General features: G+C 41.4%; 1 protein-coding gene across 3 annotated transcripts in view; it reads right to left on the bottom strand.

Annotated features, from left to right (window-relative positions):
- Positions 1-14,587, bottom strand: part of MAP2K1 (mitogen-activated protein kinase kinase 1) — a 32,591-nt gene that overhangs the window by 14,011 nt on the left and 3,993 nt on the right. For 2 of the 3 annotated variants that reach the window (XM_031587864.2, XM_090149169.1), the window contains exons 2-3: positions 4,058-4,268; positions 1,695-1,841 (exon numbers count right to left, since the gene is read on the bottom strand). In XM_031587864.2, the coding sequence (XP_031443724.1) occupies positions 1,695-1,841; positions 4,058-4,268 (358 nt within the window). Of the gene's footprint in view, positions 1-1,694; positions 1,842-4,057; positions 4,269-4,418; positions 4,514-14,587 lie in introns of those variants that run through there. The other variant, XM_090149168.1, reaches the window with a different exon arrangement.

Genomic DNA, 14,587 nt, shown 5'->3' with positions numbered 1-14,587 from the left:
TTGATTAAAAAAAATGCACCAGCGGATATGTATAAATATATACATAAATGTACAAATATACATAAATCCAAATAGATGAAGTATTACATAGGCAGACTGCACTTCTTGACAGCTATCTCTGCCACAACACTGTTATATCAGCAGATCTCTTACAGAAGAGAAAGAACCTCTTCTTACCCCCTGAGGAATGGCTCCAATTCTGGAAGATGCTCAATACAACTCAGCTGCCTGGAAGTGCTGGCTGCAAACATCAGCATCTTTCAGGAACAGACTCCAACCTTTTTGCATGTTAAATACCTGCTGCTAAGCAAGACTAAGCACTCATTTTGAGTTTATGCACCTAAAATACCAAACCCTGAAGTCGTCAGTTTCCAGGCCTTTTCCACCTGTAATTTGTTTGAACATGTTTTGCTAAAGTATGGATTTTGACTGATGTTAATTAAATGAAAGGAGATTCAACTAATCTCTTTCCCAAAAGGAATGCACTTCCCACCTAGTGATCTGCATTACGTCAACAACTTAATCACTTAAGACTACAAGTAATCCACCTTCATTGTTCCATATCTCCTTAATCAGCTCTTCTTTTCATAAAATCCTGGATCTAGTCCATTTAATTCAGCACTGAACAATAGATTTCATACTGCCTTCTCTTATATTGAAAATATATCTCTGATGGTGGATACCTTTGCCTATTTAGGAACTTCCAAATCCCAATTGCTCCTGTTATTTTATTCCTTGCAGATGTGAACATTCGTGGCATTTAATCATCTATGTAAGCAATGCCCAGTTATTTTAACATTGTTCTTGTTTCTCATTACCGTTCTTAATTCTGAGAAGCTAAGTTCTTTGCAATTCCCAATAGTCACTCGTATTTTAGGAGTGTGCATTTTCTACTCAGATAGAACATGCTTTAAAAAATGGATCGTGATCACTTGTTCCTAAGCAACCATCAATTTCTTCTAAAAATTTCAGTAGGAGAAGACCAGAGAAGCACTAAAACAATCACACGTACTTTCCAGAGAAAGTAAGGTTTCTCTCCAAAGAAACAGTTTTGTCAGGGAAAGAAGTCTTCAGACTTACTGCACTGCATGTTGTTAAAAAATTCCTCAAATAAGCAAGGAAAACATTCATTAACCTTTAATTACAGAAAATTCACTTCACATTTGCCTTTCTATAACCACAAGGAGCCACACAGTGCCTAGAATAATGAGTACTTTTCTATTGAAATGAAACTCACTAAGATATTTTTGGTCTTTAAAACACTGTCTAAATTCCTCGTGAGCTTGTTCACCTCTTGTGAACTAATTTTTGTCTGCATTTCCTGTAAAAATTTGGAAGAGACAAAACATGGATTCAACTGAACCACAAGAAATTACTTTCTCGTTATGAAAGCTACTAAGGAGCCCATAGGTGTCATACCAATCAGTGTCATCTGGTCCACATGCTCTTAATACTGCACAAAATCAAACCTAAAACAGAACAAGCATCTGAAGATCAAGAACAGGTCAATATTTTTAAATTCTGAAGCATTTTATATCAAGTACCATGGATATAGGAGAAGAAATTGGGAATATGAAATGGTTTCAGATTCTTTACTCACACAGGAAAGTCTACTTTGTTAATTCCTGACACTCACACTTTGAATGAACAACCTGTTAAAAACTTCAGGTTACAACTGATTAGTATGCACTTACCATGTGTTCCATGCAAATGCTGATTTCCCCATCGCTGTAAAAAGCTCCATAAAAGCCCACTATGTATGGTGAATTGCACTCATGTAGAACCTGCAGCTCACGGATGATCTGGTTTCGAATAGCTGGCTTGATCTCTAGATGAATCAACTGCAAAATAATCCATTCTTATTATTCTCTTAGTGGCAAGGGATCTTCTAGAAAGAAGAGTTTGTTCAGAGGGTGTGCAGCTCTACGCCCCAGAAGTTTCCAAAGCCCAGATGGGTAACCCTGCCCACTCTGACCATGCAAGTGCCTGCTTTGAGCAGGTCAGCCCTTGCAGCCTCCCAAGGCCCTTTCCCATCACAGCTATCCTATGGCTCAACTGTAAAGTAATTCTTACTTTCATAGCAGCAAAGGGAAAAATAAAACACTACAATACACCATGAGGAAGTTGAAGCATTATTGGTCATGAGAAATACTAGATTAAGAGCAAAAACATGAAGAAGTTATCCCTAAAATAGACTGCATTATATAAACCAACAGATGTTCTCCAAGTATTCTGTCTCCATGCCATCTCAGAGAGAACCTCCAAATCTTTTAGGAATTTCTCATTAAAGAATGGCCAAAAAAATCCTATTTTGCTTAAAAGTTTAAGGAGTAGAAGCTATTACAGGAAAGTCTATTAGAATGACTGACACTACCCCATTACTGGCAAGTAATACTGTTACACTGAAAAAGGTTAGGGTCTGATAAATCAGTAACAGCATCTGGCAGGACTGCAGAATGTCATGTGCAAGACCTGAGGGTAAGATAAGTTTATCAATAGGATGCTGTTTTCATACATAAATTTTTAAGGGGAAAGATGTTTCCCATCCACAAGCTGCAGGAGTAGCATCAACATCCTGGGTAAGTCTTCAGTATTTTTTCTCCTCAACTCAAAGTTCTACCGAAAGAAAATCTGAATCAGTATCTATTACATAAAACAGAAAAGAATTTATAGTTCCCCCAATATGGACAGAAAGTAAAAAATAAGCAATCAAAATCTCAAATTCTGATTATGGAACTAGAAGTTAATATATTGAAGAAAACTGCAGTTGCATCCAATGTTGATGAATTAGGGTAAAATTTCCTGTTAAACTTATAGTATGTAAAAAAATAATCAGGTAAATTTATTTAGTTCAAGAAAGCCTCAGTGACTTCCATGTGTCTTAATTCCCACCCTCTTACAGCAGGCATTTTTCAACACTTCTCTCAACTGTCACTATGATGAGCATGGTTATTACTAAAGTCAGTATGTGTACATCTCCCTTTATTTTTCTGAAGATAACTGCTCTCTTCTTCAAAGGCCTACAGCAATTTCTTTAAATTCCCAATTGAAAAATGGAAATTTTCAGTGTAGTACAATAACAGCATCTGCCATTTGAGCATGCCCTATGCTTGATCATGCTGGAAGGCTGCACTGTTTCCCACTAAGCAGGTTACCCTGCCAGCTTCCTGACCCACTGTGGTACACTGATGCACGTCCAGACACACTGATCCTTAAGAAGTGCCACCTGTGCAGGGAACATCATTCGCAGAAGGAAAAGGCATGAGGTACCAGAACAGAAATAATCCTTTAGAGTCACAGCTGCATCTCCATAACTGTATTTGGTTCCCAGGGATTTTGAGAGAGAGTGAAAGCTCCTCTTATATATGAGATTTAAAATATCAAGCTATTTAAGGAACAAATTCTCAGTTCTCTTATAAGGTAGGTCACAAGTGCTATTGGTTTTGCAGCATAAAGCTGAATCATTGATATGCACTATCCCCAGAAGGTTGAGTGCCTTTTTGCACAGAATCCACCTCCGCCCAGAAGGAAATTGTAAAACAGGAAACATCACTGTATTCCAGCACATTCCCTCATCTTAAGTTTTCTGAGCTTTCATTTTTTTTCAGTATCCTCTGGAGGCCCTTTCCTGGTCTGCAGCTGTAAAGGAAGCTATTACAGAGCATATGTTTTTTCCATTCCTCTAAACTTTTGACCCAGAGTACAAGGTATTACTACTTTCCCTAACTCATAGCTTTTGGTAACTCTGCAGGCCTCCTACTTATAAGTGAGGCGACTGCATTTTCTCCCAAAGACATACACAGCTGAAAAGATCCCATTTGTCAAAATGAAGAGAAAGGAGAAGATGAAAGAAGTAATACTTAACCTCTCACCACTAGCATGGAATGCTGATTCTGAGAAATCAGAAGCACAGGATAAGCAAGACTAACTTCTCCTACTTTCCAGTAAGTTGGCACTAAGCAGTCCTTTGTGTGTCAGCACTTACTTCTCCGAATTGTATTTCAGAGAGCCTGCTTAATAAAGATTGTTCTAAATGCCTTGGTTTCACAGCACTCACCTTTCTTGCCATGATGAGGCCAGAAGGCTTGTGAGATACTTTGAACACCACCCCACCATTCCCTGCTCCCAGCTCACTGATCTTCTCAAAGTCGTCATCCTTCAGCTCCCCAACTTTTTGTTTCTGGGTAAGGAAAGCTTCAAGGCGTTTCCGTTGCTGTTCATCCAACTCTAGCTCTTCCAGCTTCTTCTGAAGCGCTTCCAAGTTTGTCCTGCACAACAAAAAGAACAAGCTGGCTGTCAGGCAGGTCGAGCTTACTCAGCAGTGCTGAAACAGGAAGAGCAATAGACCACTGAGCTCACAAACTGAATACGTTATATTCTGCACCTATACATGTGTTATCTAGAAGGAACAGACTTACACAGTCATCCCCATGAGATAGATATTACTGGATCTCTGTTTTAAGAAAGCAGCATTTCATTTCAGAGAAAGCAGTGACAAACACAGGCAATACCCAGTTTCCTGCATCATTGAGGTGCTGTCTGAATTCACACGTGTTAAGTTCTGGTATCAACAGGAGTGGGTTTAATGACTCAGCAGCATTCCTGATCACAGATCTCGTGAATCACTGCACATCTCTCCAAGCTGTATTTAGTTCCATTTTCAAGGATTACATTGTCTTTTCCAACAGAGCCTGTGTTTAATCCATTGATTTTTCACACAATTAGATAATTAATTCATGTAGAAGCTTCTCAACTAGATATCAGTAGTTAATTTTTTAAATAATTAGACTTCAGATCCTGAGAAAACACTCCACCCCAGTTATTTGAAAACTTAAACGCCCATTTAAAATCCCCTGTTTCCAGCTGAACCTGTAGATTTCCACAGGAATAAACATTAACAGCAAATATCTGATTTGTTCAGCCAAATTTAAGGCAATGTTCACAGGGAATGCAGAATGAAAGACTGGAAGAGAATCTACTTCTACAGTCTACACCACTCTCCATTAAAGATAATAAAATACAATTAAGATTCACCTGTAAGCAAAAGAACCATTTCTGTGCATCACTTGATAACACATGCAGCAGAGAGGCACGTTCCCTGAGCAGCCAGGATGGTGCTGTGAGGACGAGGCTGATTCCCCAGGACACAATGACAAAAAACACTCAGACTCCGTGGGACAAAGTCCCAGGGTGAAACCCTCAACTTCCTAATGAGGAAGCCTGCACCTCCAGACATGATAACAATCTTGATTTGTGCACCCCAAGGTACAGGACACATAAATAATACAAAGCCCACAAGCATTCACGGCCTCTTCGCTGCCAAATGATCTCTCAAAGTTTAAGCAGTGCCACACTCTTACTTGGTTTATCAGTTTAAGCATGTCAGACAGGATGCAATCACAGCTACCATCGGAAGTGATAACACTTAGAAGAGGTAAACAAAGAAGGTGACAGAATGAGACCTCTGATAGAAAGGTGAGCTGTGTTCTGTCACTTGGTTTTGTGTTTAGTCAGTCCAGGCATAGAATTAGCAAATGATGAGAAAGTAATGCCTATCTGCATGCTAAAAAGAGAAAATAAAGAACAAGTTCCACAAAAACACTTGCCTTGGGTGAACGCACTTGGGGAAATGCTGCTCAAAACCAGAACAGTCTTACATGGTAAACTGATAAACTTTTTCTACTGAAATTACACCACAGAAATAAAAGTAATTTATAGTGCATGTGCTCCATTTCTGAGCTATCCTACAAAAAGGAAATGCCACCTCATTTCTGGCCTCATCCAGTGCTTCATACCAGCAGCATCGAACTGGAAGGCAGCCACATAACAAACACCCTAGAGCATCCCAAGGAGCTTCCTTCTGCTGATAATAAGCACAACTCACACGAACATCATAAGTCTGTACATCAGATTGACTCACGAGATGACCCACAAAAGAAACATTTTTGAACCCTGATTACTAACATTAAAATGAAGCAGATATATCACCAGATGCTTTATTTCCAGCTCACCCACTGAGACCTTATCAGGGAACTTCAGTTTCCTTTGGGAGAAAAAAAAAAACCAACAAAAAACCACAACCCCTTCCAATCTGCCCTGGCAAGAAGCCATCCCTGCATTCATGCACAAATTCTGAGGAGGAATGCTGAACTCACTGTCATTTTACAGACTGCTTAAGGCAGGGCTGCTCACTTAGAACAATAGAGGAACCAGAGCCACAGGAACAGAACTCGCCATAGCTTTCCTCACTCTGCTTGGGAGAAAACAGTTATTGAGTTTTTGCTCTGAAGCAGAAGAGCCTTTCTGCGCCTGGAGACAACACCAGGATGCCTGTGCACGTGGCCTGGAGCAGACAACGTGCCAGTGTGAGGGAACAAACACTCAGTCAGGCCGATGCTTCGGAATGAAAGACAACAACTTGCTAAGACAGCATTCATTTCATCTGTGTTAGTTTTATACAGATATGCATTACATTTGATTTAAAAAAAAAATAACAACATTGCTTGTTTCAATCTCAAACACTGCACTTAGAGAGAGGCATTTCCTTGCCTGACTGCAGAAGTCATAGCTGATGCTCTTGTTCAAACAAACACATCAGGTTTCTCCGCTTATCTAGAACATGGCCATGGTAGCAAAAAAAAAAAAAAAACACGAAGGCAAAACAGACCTCTGCTCTCATCTGAGGCCAGACCCACTTCTCCAGCAGGGAAAAGCAAAGCCTCGGAACTCCTGTCCGTATCACAGAGCAAACAGGACCCGAACCAGCAGCGTGCTCCAAGCTGTAAGGGCAGGGCTCCGTTACCTGCAGTGATGTGCAGTAACAGCAGTTAAGTTCTGTGGTCCCACTTGCATTTTTCAGAACCAATTATTTAACTGTAAAATAAGTGAATCTGAAAACTTTCAAAGGAATTCACTCAAGAAAGACACTGTCCAAATTACTGACCCAGATTATAAAAGTAACTGGAGATGCTGTTTGGTTACAGTTATCTTCTGTTCTGCTCTTTGTTACTCTTTTTTTTTTTTTTAACCCTCTCTCATTCTGGTCACTTGGTTGAGGCATTTGAAATTGATTAAATAAGAGTATTTGAAGCATTAAAATAGCTGGTACTAATCTAGCTCCAGTATTCAAGGGAAATGAGAGCTAGGAAGCTGCAGATGTGGATTCTGGCTCCCGCAGCAATCCTGCTCCCAACCAGTAACTGGGACTGTTATCTGGACCATCACAGCACGAAGGCAGAACAACACTGAAGTGCAAAGAACACACAGGAACAGATGCGTAGGTAACAGGTACATCACTGCACTTCAAGTTTTACAAATTAAACCAAACCAGCAAATACAGAAGATGAAATACACAGTTCAGTGCTACAGAAGGACCCCACAAAGACACTATGGAAGTTCTAAAAGCAGCAGAACGCAGGCGTGCCAACAGCCGCCCCCAGAAGCAGCACTAGGAGGTACTCAATCTTACATAGAACTTACTCAAAAAGACAGATTCCTATTAAAATTCACCACCATTACCTTCTGCAGTCTTGGAGCTGTTTTTTCACTGTCACAAAGCTATGTCTTTGCCAGGGTTCCATCAAAGCAGGAAATCATCAAAACCACCTCGGCACTCCAAGCGCTATTCCGAAGCAACAGGTTATCGTCCAATTTATTGCTATCAGTTCCAAAGCCAAGCACACACTAACACAGTGCACCAGGGAAAGAATCCAGCTTTTGTAATGTGAGCATCTGAATGAAGCAGCAGGGAGGTCAGCACTGTTCTCCCCGTTTGTTAAAGACACAGTGTAATCCCACAGGATGTGTTCAGTAAACGCCTCCTTCATCAATGGGGAGGAATGGGTGAAGATGCTGGACAGCCAGCTGACAATACCACTTTATAAAGCATTGTCTTAACTACTGAACTTCAGGGGCAATTATTACAAGATTTCTCGTCTAGATGAAGAAAATAAATCAAAAACAACCAAAACTTCAACTTTACATTCAATAGAAGTTCGGGGTTGTTTTCTTCTTACAAAGGCAGCAGTAAGTCACAGGTGTTCTGGAGGCGGAACCATCTCTGCCTGCACTCCATCAGGTCAGGTCCTCCCCATTAAGTCAACTCTGCTTCTTTCTTTACACACTCTAAGAACAGTAATAGTCACGCAGTACTTCTGTAACCACTGAAGTATTACAATGCACAACAGAGCTCAACACAGAGAACTTCCCCACCAACCACAAAGACGACACTCCTGAGTCAAGCAGCAACCATTGTCTGATGTTCAGAGAGAAGTTCCCCTCTGCTCCTGCCTACAGGATGTCACATACCAGTGAGTTGGGGATACTGCTGAGCAACTCCTCTGCTTTTCACATTCACGTTGGGTGAAGAGGAGCAACAGATTCTGCAAAGGGTGCTCCCTCTGTACATGGGCGGAAGGCAAGAGGAGCCTTCAGTTCACACTTTCACGGGCAGCAACCTCAGCACTGAAGAAAGCACTTCTGAAGGAGATGTATCAGACATCTGAGAGCACTGCTGCTCTCTGAACTGAGAAAGGGAAGATAAACACTGCCATAGTCTTCTATGTAATGCAATAAGAGAAGAGAGCTCCTTGTTCTTATTTCACACTAACAGTATTCCATATCCTTGAGTTTTTGTTTAAACTCATGTTAGCAAGGCCTAAATCAACACTGAAGTCTGCATTAACACTGCACTCAAGCCCAACGTCTACTTCAGAAAAGAAAACTGGAAGAGGAAGCAGAAGTCCAATGCCATCTTTAACAGTAATTTGTCACATAGCTGTTCAAAGCAATCACTATCGGTTTTGCAAGCTGAACAATTAGCAAAAGAGAAAGCATAAAGAATTACATTCACTTGCAGCTCTGCTGTCAGATGAGGACACAAGCTGAGAGGCTGTTTTCTAGAACAGTGACAGTAATACTTTCCCCAAGCCTACTCAGCTGTCAATCTAAAGGAGAAAGTAGGCAGTTCACTACATTATTTCCACAAACCACCTCAACCAGGGAGCTGAAACAAAATAGGAAGAACATGAAGGCATTCTGCAGTACTGAGAAGACAGACTGCTGTTATGCACAACAGCACCAAACCTGGGCAATAAGGCTTTTTGGAAAAAAAACAACAACAAAACACAACAATTTAACTTTGTCTTTAACCAAAGAATAGTTCAGAGAATAGGATGGAAAATGTGATCTGAGCAATGCACAGCTTACAGGACAGGTGCCTCTGCTTCTGGGCTGACTCCAGGGCAGCCTCAGAGAGCATGCAAATAAAACAACACAAAGATCTGACCTCACTCTGTGCGATCAACGTGGGAAAAATACACTGTTTTCCAACTCCCACTCATTTTCAGTATTGCATGTTAGAGGTAATGATTATTTATGAAGGACCTATGGGACACAGGATTGCCCAATATCAGTGCTCTTTACTAGCGTTAAAATTAACACCTCAACACACCGTTCTGTTTCCAGGATGCAGAGATGGCACAGCACATTTTGAGAAAAAGCAGATAATTCCAAATCACAACTATTTCTTAGTAAAATGTATGTGAAACTAACCCAAATTTTCCTGTCTGAAAAGCTTCCTGCCAGGCCAATTCTACTTAAAATATATTTTCTCACTTATCTAAAGCCAAAATGTGAGTGTTCTAAAGAAAACGCAATGTGACTTCATGTCTCCAACCACTGGCACAAGTTGAGAGTCCCCACTGGCTGAGCCACAAGGTAGGCATTCGTGTTTTGCTCAAGCCCAACCAGTACACCACAGAACTTTTTTTTTTTTCCCCCAAACAAGCAGAAGTGTCAGATAACACATCTGATCTGAGGGCTGAGCTCACCCAAGAGACAAAGCCACAGATGTGAGTAGCAGCACAAAGGGACAGACATCAGCTTCCCTACCTTTTGCTCCTGGAGTCTTTGGCAGCTGCTTGCAGGCACCATTTGGGTTACAGACCTTCAACCTGGGCAGCAGTAGCAGCTGCCAGCAAGGCTCCAGCCCACTTCCCACATTTGATGCTGTGGCTAAGCTTTACAACCAGTATCCTCAGCTCAATCAATAGCTTTCTCTGAACCTGCTGTTGTGTTGAAAGAGAAGTTTGTAGCAAATTAACTGCAATCTCTATTTTAAAAAGTCCCAAGAACTGCATCACCAAATTCCGCACCTTCCTGCCTCACGAAGCTGTGCACCCATCGCTGCTATCCCAGCCACAGGGCCATCCATGCTTCCTTATGGACACAAGTTTGATGGAGATTCAAAACAACACAAAGGATAGACAGATCTTATCAAGTTCTAATCACCAGCCCACACATGTGCATTGACAAGTCCTCATTTTTCAAATATTTTAAGTAAGTCTCCAAACCCTCGAGCAGAATTTTATAAGAGCAAGGGCTAGGTAGGGCAATAGCAACAGCTACAATATCCTTACAACTCCCTGGTGGGTAAGGACATAGTTTTAGAGAGACACAAGGTAACAAAGAGATGAAGTTACAGTATCTGCTTGCAATGCCCCAGTGCCAAGATCACAACTCCGAGCCTCAGGGGCAGAGCAGAGCAGATGGAACGCTGCCAAAAGTTGCAACTGAGCATGAGGGATGGGGAAAGAAGTGCCTGAATATGCAGATAAAAACATAACAAAAGCTATAGCTGGGACTTGCAGAAAACTGAACATTTAGACCTTTCCCCAAATTTGAAAGAGATTATTTAAGACAGAGTACTACCAATATTACCATTTATTAAAGGAAATAATCATTTTGATTTTTATACATACAAAAATATCCATATACATACACTCCTATATAAAGGCAGAGTATCTCTGTATACAAAAAGGCAGTGTTATTTTCCTTGCAGAATATGCATCCTGTGCACCAGATTCTTGCATTAGAGCCACTTACTCGTCTTCCCATCACAATGGAAAAAGTTCTAGAAGAGCAAAGAGTCATAAAAACAACAACAAAAAAAGAGACAAGCTGCCAGGAAGCTTTGCTTTAAAAGCCTTCAGGTAGGTATTTAGGAAGGTGTCCGTCTGTGCAGGGGTCACACATGGGGAGCAGCCTGGTCGTGCTCTCAGGTGTAACACACAGCAGCAGATGCCCCTTGCACTTCCCCTGCTGTCAGCAGGAAAAGCCCTGCTGCAATTCACTCTCCTGTTGCTCCGACTGAATCAGGTTAAGGACAGCTTCTCACCAGATGTTTGCAAAGGGATTCCCAGCAGTGAGTGTCTGTCTTCCCCAGTTGCTCAATTCCTGCAGTGCTGACTGGCAGGCAGCTTTCCTAAGCATAATAGAGACTGCCCGAGTAAATAATACATGTACCAACCAGAAATCACCTGTTCGCTCATTTCTAACGATGTATCAGTAAGCCTTCAGAACAAATGTTCCACTGCTTCCTTCCAAAGAAAACTCTTAGGGAGAAAGAAGAGCCTCCCCCAGAATTCAGCAAGCTACAAAGCGATGCTGCCAGCTAACACTGCTCCCTTGGACAGCCATGCTGGTGCTCTGGCAGTGGGATCCAGAAACCTTCCAACCACAGCCCACCCACAGGGCAACGACGGAGAACAAATGCAGCTGCCAGGGGCTGTACAGAGGGTAACAGGGGAAAGAGCATGGGGGGGAGCTTTTGTATGGGAATGTTAGGAATGTGCAGACCATCCAACAGACAATTCCTTCTTCTGTTCATTTCAGGACATCCCTCCGTGCACGTTCCAAAACTCACTTGATACCCACTCCAGCAGCTGCCCGATGAACTTCCTGCCTCAAGAAAATTCCCTACAATTCAAGGCTTTTTAGTTCCTCCAGACAATGCTTCAGCAAACATCCTTTGCCCACATTAACAACAGTAGCACTACTGACAAGCCAAACAAATAATTTGAGTGCATAGGAGGTTTGTCTAGTTCCTTTCCAACTTTTTTTTTTTTTTTTTTTTTTTAATAAAAAAAGGGTCATTTTCAGCTACTAAGTAACACTGAAAGGTCTCAGAAGTAATCTGGTCCTCTCTAGAGGAAAATCTAGGACTATTCAATTAAAAGATGTACTGATCAGAAATTGCTGGATTTCAGTGCATCTCTGTCCCTTGCAGGCACTGCCACGTAACCCTACAACAACCAGGGCTCTTGCCACAAGAGACTGCTCTGCCCCATTCTGCTCCAGCCATTCATTCCTGAGCCACCCAGAACACAGGCATTTAAAACAACTGCAAAACATCACCTATTTTTCAGCTGCCAAACTTGTCTGAGATTCTTCAGTGAGTAAAACTCTCAGTTCAACACAGATTAGTGGTTCACTGGAAGAGATGGGACAAGGAAAGCACCAGGAACACACAGGCAGAGCAAGAGGAGGACGGAGGCTCTGGAGCAGCAGGATCTTGCACGTGTCCCATTGTGAAATCCCACCTTTGTAATTCTATCTGCAGAACTGGTGTGGGCAGAAAAAAAAGTCAGGATCCAAACTAGCAGCTGGCACATTCCTTACCTCAGATCCCAGCAGAATACAGCAACACTAATTCTTACTGCACAGTTTATTTGGTGCTCCTAGACTGATGGAGGCTTTCTGAACAATGACAAAGTCGTGAGGAATGACAGTGAGTTTCCATGAAGGTAATAACACCCAAGCACAACGTGACTCCACACTCTCACATCAGTGCTAACTGTCCTACAAATCTTTCCTACATCCACACCTGGCAGACAGCTTCTAGTTCACAATTAAGAACAGCACAGATCAGTTTGCCACTTGTGGTAGTTATTACTTGTGTATTAGCTGTGTGTGCTTACTTAAGTATTTTCTCAGCACACACATCCACAAATAATGTAAAGAGGTAAGACTCAAACAAGCTTTGACTCTGTTTTATTATGACATGTCATGTGCTCTATTAGCTTCTCAATTATTAAAATGTTATTTCTAACTCAATGAAGGACAGTGTCAGACTAAAGCAGATAAAGAAACTCACTAACCTAAATTTGGAGGATTTACCAAACAACAAAACACTTCTCTTAAAAGTATCCAGCATTTATGACATTATGCCTAAAATGTGTTCTCATACCACACGCATTGGCTAATTCTTCATTAGTAGGAAGAAAGGAAGATTTTTCCCCCCTTAGGTGTTTACAGCTCTGCAGTAATTCTGTGTACACATTTAACAGAACTGCAGTCCTGCCAGCTCATTCAGATCTCACCTCCCAGCACACTGCACACACATGAAAACGCCCTGAAGTCAAAGGAATTCCCCCCAGGAGCTGCCTCTTGGCACAGACTGTGTTTTTAAAATCATAATAATCTATACAGAAGTAAATACAAAGCCAACAAGCAGAAGTGACACAGCAAGCATTACAATTAACAAACTGGCAAAGATCTTCCTTTCACTTCATTTAAACTGATAGCCAGGAAAAGTGAGCAAAAAGCTTCACTCTGTGCAGGAGAAACTCAGAGCAAGGCCTGCTCCCCACAGCCTCCGACTGCTGCTCACCTCACATCCCTCAAGGTTTCAATGCAAACCTGAAGACCAAAGAAATAAAAAACCAACCTCCCACCACAACCAACTATTCAAAGCCCAAACTGAAGTTGCCTTGAGAAGGATACTGACAAATACAAATGTTGCAAGAAGCACAGTAAACAACTTCAGAAAATTTCACTACAAATCGAAGCTCAAACCACTTTTGCATAATTCCCAAATTATTCTTTGACAATCAAACAGAAGCAGCTGCACTCCTAGGTCATGGCAGCTAAGTCAGAGCCTTCCTTCATGAACTGAAAGAGAACAGCAAGCAAGCAACAAGAAAAAGCTAACATATGTTAAGAATTTAAGTGCTCCCTTACAACTGGATTTTGCCCGTCACCAATTACTAGGAAGTTATTCTGCAACATCTTTGGACTTTCTCTCAAGTCACTTCCTGTGAAAAAAACAAATACAGTTCCTAAGGTGATACAAACCTGCAGGCAGTGTTTGCTTGCATTCTTCTCAAAGAGCTGCCTCCTTACAGCACCTTAAAGGAAGATGTTAACTCCACCTTTCCTTTCACATTTTCTTCTAGTTAAAATAGAAGCGTTCTTTCATACTGTTTTTAATGCAGCTCCAGTAAGACAGGAAATCTTACTTTGCTATTCTACCTCGTAAGATAACTCACCGTGTCACACCTGAGATGAGCATCATGCTATTCCTCTAGAGCAGGAATCAAAGCTAAGCCTGGACTGGGGAGAAATCAGTCGGCAGGAGGATACAGGAGTTGTGTATTTGGAATTCTTTAAACAGACTGGGGGGGAAAAAACAGTACTTCAACTGCAATTACCTTCTCAATACAAATGCTTATACAATAGAAAGGCAGTGACATTAAATCCAAGTTCCAGGCATTTCTGGAAAGTTCCAGTTATATTACCAGGGACAGTAGTCATCTTTATTTACTCAGCAAAGGGAAACAGCATGGCTTCAGAGTAGCTATGGCAATAGGCAGACAGACCTAAATGTAAGTGATGGGCAGCAAAGCAATCACGAAGTGTCTCTTCTAAAATGAAAGACTGTAAGCAGTGACAAACACTAACACACAGCTTAACTGCAGCATTAATCACTTCCATGACAACTCAAAAAAAAATTATAAGGCTTTGTCAC

The sequence above is a fragment of the Phasianus colchicus genome, chromosome 12, assembly GCF_987193195.1.
Source record: "Phasianus colchicus chromosome 12, bPhaCol1.hap1.1, whole genome shotgun sequence".
NCBI classification, from domain to species: domain Eukaryota; kingdom Metazoa; phylum Chordata; class Aves; order Galliformes; family Phasianidae; genus Phasianus; species Phasianus colchicus.
This window is presented reverse-complemented; position numbering and strand designations above follow the sequence as displayed.